We start from the raw sequence: 6,855 nt of genomic DNA on the forward strand, positions 1-6,855 counted from the left end.
GGGTTTGAACTGCTGGCCTTCTGGTTAGCAGTCAAGGGCCTTAGGCACTGTGCTACCAGAGCTCCTACAAACCACAGTAGACACTTTAAAAGTCTGTTAATGAATGAATGAAGGTGCTGACAACAAACAGCTGGCCAGAGCAGGAGAACAGGAACCACCCCGCTACTCCCCCAGCAAAGCATCTTATGCCCAGAAGATGCAGGCAGGAGCACTACCTGGAAAGAGCAGATGGGCAGGGGGAGTGGGGGAGTGTGGCCAGGAAGGGTCCCGCTGACTCCCTGGGATCACAGAGGACCCCGGTATGAAAAGCTTCCTATTCCTGGGCCTGGGACACAGGGATGTGTTTACTTTAGGCCCCTCAGAGGCCTTGGGAAAGTCCTGACTTTCTCAGATGTAACAGTCTCTAGACAAAAGAGCCCAGGAGGTAGGGGCACTGGCCAGAAAAAGGTCATCAGCAGCAGAGCCATTTTGGATGCCACACCGGGCAGCCTCAGCCTCTGTAATGAACACAGAGGAGCCTGATAACGTCTCATGATGCTTCCGTACATTTTCCCACACACCTGATACTACCCTGATTCTCAGGAATTTACCTCAGTTGTGCCAAAACACAGGGATTCTTAGAGAACATTATTTATCAAAAAATAGTAAGTGTGCTATTCCCCTGAAATGACCATCAGTTAAACGGATGCTGACTGGCACCATGAGAAAGGGAAACACTCTTGATTCTGTGTGTTTACCACCAAGAAGAAGCAGAGCAAGGACATGCACAGGCAGGGCACTGATGGCCCAGTGTAAGTGCCAGGGCAGGAATGCACCTCTATTAGAACCTCCAATTCTAAAGGGCATACGCTTCACCCCAATGTCCGAAGACACCGTCTCAGCACAGAGGTCACTGTAGATCATGTGTGCACGCCCCTCTATGTATTCAACGGACGTGGTGATGTTGCTGTTGTTAGGAGCCGTCAGGTCTGGTCCGACCCACAGAGACCCGATGAGCAACAGAACAAAACCCTGACTTCTCCTGCGTCATCCTCACCATCGCTGCCGTGCGTGACCCCCTGCTGCAGCCACTGTGTCCATCCATCTTGTTAAGGTCGTCCTTTTCGTGCAGATTCTCCACGTTACCAATGAGCTCTGGTGGCGGTGGGCTTGGTTTTGTAGTGCTTAGTATATACCAAGTACAGGGAACTCTGGTGGTACAGTGCCTAAGGCATCTGACTGCTAAACAGAAGGCTGGCAGTTCAAACCCATCAGCTACTCCTCAGAAGGAAGGCTGGGCAATCTTCTTCCTTAGAGATACCTCCTCGGAAACCCAAGGATGGGTCACTATGGGTAGAACAGACTTGCCGGCAGTGAGTTTGGTTTGTTTTCTCTACATTACAAAGCATGATGTTCTTCTTCAGAGACTGGTGGGGACCAAACTAACCTGGATGAACCCAAAACTTATTCTAGGGGAGAAGGACCATTGCTCTGTGTGTGTGACCTCTGGCAAGTTGCTTAACCCTCTACGCTTACCTCTGCATCTATTTTAGGAATACTAGAGCCTACCTCATAGGGCTGTGGTGCAAGAAAACTGGGAGACAGCATATAGAAAGCCCAAAAGGCATGTGGCCACTGCTGTCACAACACACCAGGCTTCACCTTCCCTAGGTCAGAGGACTTGGTGAGAATCTACTTAAAACCTCAAACAAACAAATTCTCTCCTAAGGAAAATGCAATCTGCATAGTCACATGACTTGTTGTCAACAATCCCTGGTGATATTCAAAGACCCCCAGGTTCAGAAGCCCTAACAATGACAAACTTCCACTTCCAGAGATGAGAAAAAGTAGGCCCAAGAGACAGCCAGGTACTGGCGGCATCAAAACCAGAACCAGGTGCCCGGCTTCCGATCCAGGCCTTTTCATCCAAGACAAGGTGCCTATGTTTATAAGCTACAATTGCATTTAAAGCACTCAGCCCCCGGGCATAATAAACATACTTTTGTACAGTGTTTCCTTTATAAATCCTCTCAGGATAAAACATTTTTCGTTAAAGTGGCAAGCAGAGAGGTCAAGAAAAAGCACAGAAATAGAAAAACACATAGTGGAACCTTTTGAATACAGTCTATAAAAAAATAACTATACTTGCTTTCTGATTTACAAGTACTCAGAGAGGCTATTATCAGCTAATCTTACCATTCTAACTGAGATCGGTAGTTACACCAAAAAAACCAAACCCGTTGCTGTCCAACTCATAATGACCTACATATAGAACAGGGCAGAAATGCCTCATAGGGTTTCCAAGGCTGGAATCCTCACAGAAGTGGGGGGTGAGGGGGGGACTTGAGTAGCAGGACAACTAAAAAAGAAGGAAGTGTGGCAAAACCTCATGAACTACTAAGACTGGCTATGGGTAATACAGGGGGAGGGGCATACTGGTCCATTAACTACATTCCACCTCTGTGTATGTTTGAAAATTATCATGATTAAAAGTAAAACTAAAACTACTTTTGACAGCCCTTTAAAAGATGACCTGGAAGCGAAACTGTCTACTCTCCCCTGCCTCACTCACTCCTGAGAGGATGCTCTTGATAAAATCCCAGCACTGGAAAGAGCCCACAAAACATCTCGTTCAGAGATCTTCCAACTGGCTGCACGTCAGAGACGCTAACAGAACTCACTAGAACACACTGCTTCCCTCGGCCCACTCGACACCCGCTGAGTCAGAATCTCCCAGGAGCCAAGGAAAGGTCCCCGTTTTGGACCACCACAGGTGAGTGAGACACAACCTAGCCCATTCCTCTCCCAAACGTGCAGTTCAGTAGGGTCCTGTGGTCCAACTCCTCGGAGACCAGGATCTTCATTCTCACTATTGGACTGTTAGGTGAGGCTTCACTGTGTCCTTCGCTTTTTTTTTTTTTAAATGGTGATAAAACATACACATAAGCTAAAACAAAAAAGCCATTTTAACCATATTTAAGTGTCATTCAGTGACATTAGTTATTCATCATGCTGAAAAACTACCACTACCATTTTCTGCTTCCATAAGGTTTTCAATCGCCCCAAACAGACACCCAGTGCCCCGTTAGCAGTAATTTCCCATTCCCCTCCTCCCAGCCCCTAGTAATCACTCATTTACTTTTGCTTTGATGCAGTTGTCTAGTCCAGACAATTCAAAGAAGTGGGACCATGCCACATCTGCCCTTTTGTGCCTGGCTTATTTTACTCAGCACAGTGTCTCCAAGGTTCATGCATGTTGCAGGTGAGTCAGGACTGTCTTTTTCTTTACAGCTGAATACTGTTCCATGATATGGACAAAGCACACTGGGGTTTACGCACTCCTCTGCTGAGCACATTCACACTTTTCTAGAAAGCAGGATGGCTAACTTATTATGTACAACTTCTATGGCTCCCTCTCACTTTCTTGCTTCATTCCTCTAACATACTTATCACCCACATTCGGGTGCATTCGGTCAGTGGGTTGAATCTTAGTGGAGGAGCCACTGCCAAGTAAAATCCCCTGGGGAAAAAATGAGTTTACCTGTAGAGCTGAAAGGGCTTTCACTGGGCAAAGAATTGGGGGAATGCCAGCCCCTGATTCAGCCAGCCAGGGGCGAAACCCCCTGTGAACGGACCAGTGCCAGGACCCTGGGAGTGGCCAAAGGGGAGGAAAGAGGAAAACTCCCCTTCTCGCGTGGTTCTCAGAGCATCACGAAGACTCTGAGCATGATCTGTGGCCACAAAACTGACTGGCATTTGATCAGAAGTGTGTCACTACAGTCAGCACAGCCAGGAAGTCACAGCCCCACATTTCAAAGGATTACCGATCTCAAGTCCTTAACACCATCCCTCACAAGACATGGTATCTGTGTTTATTTGGATTGGCACATGTTACCCCTAGAAAGCATGACTCCAAGAACCTGCTGGAAGTGTGCACAGGCAGGGGCCAGGGACACCTGGAGCCCCTCCATCTTTGGGGCAGGCTTCTGCCACCCCACACCTGTCTGTGACGCCCAAGGCCGAAGGATAACCCCCCGTCTTGTTGCACACATCAGCGTTGATCCTATTTAACGTCTCAGAGTGTGCATTTGCTAAATTACTTTTATGTGCACCAGCATTACGTCAAACACAGACAACAAACACAGACATGTGGGGACTTGCAGAATCAAGTCACAGCGAACAAGGAGCCCTGCTCAACGCTGTCAGTGACACGCAGCTTTGCAGACCTGAAAAAGCACTTCCTTCTGTGCATTCGAACTCTGGAATTGCTCTCCAAGACTCATTCCTTGCCACGAGAACCCATCTAGACAGACACTCTGAACACCGCAGACTTGCGTCTTTGCAAGGGGGTGCAGGGAACCTTCTGTAAGCACAAAGAATGATCAGATACACGCCACAGAGCCATGTCAGGAGGGAGGCCTGTCAATGCCTCGAGGGGTGTCAAGGAAGAGGAAGGTTAGCGGACAGCCATGGACAGTTTAACTCGTGGAATGTCCCCTCCCTAAGTAAAAGCTGCCTGTGCTCCGAATGTACCGACTGTTACGTGGGGAAGAAGACCTGATCACGAGTACTCAGATCTGCACACGCGATCCAGGCATCACCTGCACCAGCGGTCAAAGACAGCGCTCTCCAGTGTCCACATCTCTCCTGTTCCCGGGCACCACCCTCCGCCAAGCCCTGCAGCCCCACTGCCCAGCACAGCCTTGCTCCCCTTAAACATAAACTCCAGGTACCCAGCACGTGCAGACAAAGCAGGCCAGCTGGAGCAGGGAGAAAAATGACTTCCCCACCTGCTTATTCCCACCCTCCCGCGGCAAAGGCGCGCCGGTGTTCTCAGGCTCCAGGTTCTCCTTGAAACAGACAGAGGGAAACTAAAGGCCCCAACCCTGCACAGCCGCCGCCTCACACAGCAGCGGTCCCGACACTGAAGCTGAACTTCAAACGGGTGGGAAGCACGACACAAGCTGCACACGGCAGCATCGTTCACTCGGAAAACCAAAGCCGGAAAATCCCCAAACGGGAAAACTTGTGGCGGGAACGTTTTCCAGAAATATGTTTTAGCTACGGCCACGTTACTTTTCAGGACTCAAAGTCCGATCAGACTTTGCTCCCCAGCTCTCACAGCCGCTGCTATTTCGGCTGTCCCTATCACAGGCCTGAAGGAAACACAAAGCCCGTTATTTAAACCTGTGGCCCTAGCCCACCATGAAGCCTCCGCTGGGCCTTTAAAGCCAAAGGTATAACTGCATTTCAACTTTTTTTTTTGTAAGTCAGTATCTAATGAAAGCTTACCCCATGTCACATTTTCACACTCAGAGAGTTTCAAAGGTGCCAACCATATAGACACACACACTCAGCCCTAGTTTAAAGAAATCTTGGTACTTCACATCTTTGCTTATTTGCTCAAGGCAGATATAAGTACCCTTAAGTCTTCTTCCAATAGCCAGTACTGTCCATTTATTCCAGGAAGAACTTCTCCAGGTTAATACTGATAAAAGAAATGCCATTTTTCTCTAGGTCTTGGCATCAATTTTCTTCAAATATATATAGACAGGGTTAGTGGCTGCCCCCGGAATACACATCTCTGCTGAGAGCTGAAAACCAAAGTGACCCGTCTGCATGAAGAAACGATACTGAGAACCAATGAGAGTCAGCAAGCCACCATTCTGTGATTGTGTACCAATTTACAGTTAGAAACCTTCAATGCAACACAAACACTAAAAATAGTAGCTAATCTAACTAATATGTTTCAAGAAAGGGACTTTCTTTATAACTCTGTGGATGAAATCCAGTAAAAACCACCTATTTATCACTGCTAAGGAGCTCTGGTATTGAAGTGCCTAAAGCACTTGACTGCTAACCAAAAAGGTTGCTGGTTCAAACCCACCAGCTTCTCCGTGGAAGGAAGATGGGGCATCCATAAAGATCATCACCTTGGAAACCCAAAGAGGGTCGCCATGAGTCAGAATCAACTCGATGGCAGTGAGAATTCATCAGTGCTACTTGAGTACAGTTGAATTTACAGTCCCCTTCAACTTATTTTTTAACAGAGAAAAGTGCTGGTTCCAAACACGAATGGCTTACCTGACTCCTCTCTTTGTCCACTTTCTTAAAACACTTATTCAATGACAGATTGTGTCTCACGGAGTTTTTCCACCCAGTAGGTGCATTTGCAAAATACGGAAAATGTTCCAAGATCCAGTTGTAGATTTCCTTGACCGGCAGGCGCTTCGTCGGGGAGTCCTCAATGGCCATAAATATGAGGCAGCTGAAAGAGTAGGGGGGTTTGCAGTTGGGGTTCTGCCTGGCATCGTAGGGCATGTCCGAGTGGGCAGGGGACGGGGGGGTGTCATCGTCCAGGTCCTGGACGGGGCTGACGCTCCTGAGGACCGACTCCCCAAAGCTCGTCAGCAGGTTCTTGCTCTCGTGCAGCCAGTTCAGGTTGGTCAGCTCTTCATCTTCCATGGCCCCCTCTTCTAATCGGATCTCAGGCAGAGGAAAGTCAAGGTCATCGTCTTCCTGAAGAGCCTTGGACAAACCGCTGCCCCGGTAACACGGACTCAGTCCACTGGAGACAGTAATTCCTGAGCTTTCCGGCTTCTTACTGGGAGGCATGACTGGACCCATTTACGTGAAGGCTCCTGGTGAACAGAACAGAAAGAAAAGGGGAATTGGTAAAAGCCAAAAGAGAACGGCAGCTTGTTCCCTCCCGATCCCCGCAACTCCCCCTGCCACCTCTACACACCCCACTGCCCAGGAACACCATCTCATAGTGCCCACACTGAGCAACGTAACCCCACAATTCCACCACAGGGATGTGCTACCAAGGAAAACTGGTCCACACCACCTCATACAGCACAGCGACCAGAAGCCCCG

The 6,855-nt window shown here is 48.6% G+C and overlaps 1 protein-coding gene across 1 annotated transcript in view; it reads right to left on the bottom strand.

Annotated features, from left to right (window-relative positions):
* The window catches only part of FOXN3 (forkhead box N3), a 271,061-nt gene extending 264,455 nt beyond the window's left edge, over window positions 1-6,606 (bottom strand). The window contains exon 1 of the mRNA XM_007944485.2: window positions 6,064-6,606. Within this exon, the coding sequence (XP_007942676.1) occupies window positions 6,064-6,606 (543 nt within the window). The remainder of the gene's footprint in view (window positions 1-6,063) is intronic.
* Between the last annotated feature and the right edge of the window lie 249 nt (window positions 6,607-6,855).

The sequence above is a fragment of the Orycteropus afer genome, unplaced genomic scaffold, assembly GCF_000298275.1.
Source record: "Orycteropus afer afer isolate SDZICR_OR568_19922 unplaced genomic scaffold, OryAfe1.0 scaffold00127, whole genome shotgun sequence".
Taxonomy (NCBI): Eukaryota; Metazoa; Chordata; class Mammalia; order Tubulidentata; family Orycteropodidae; genus Orycteropus; species Orycteropus afer.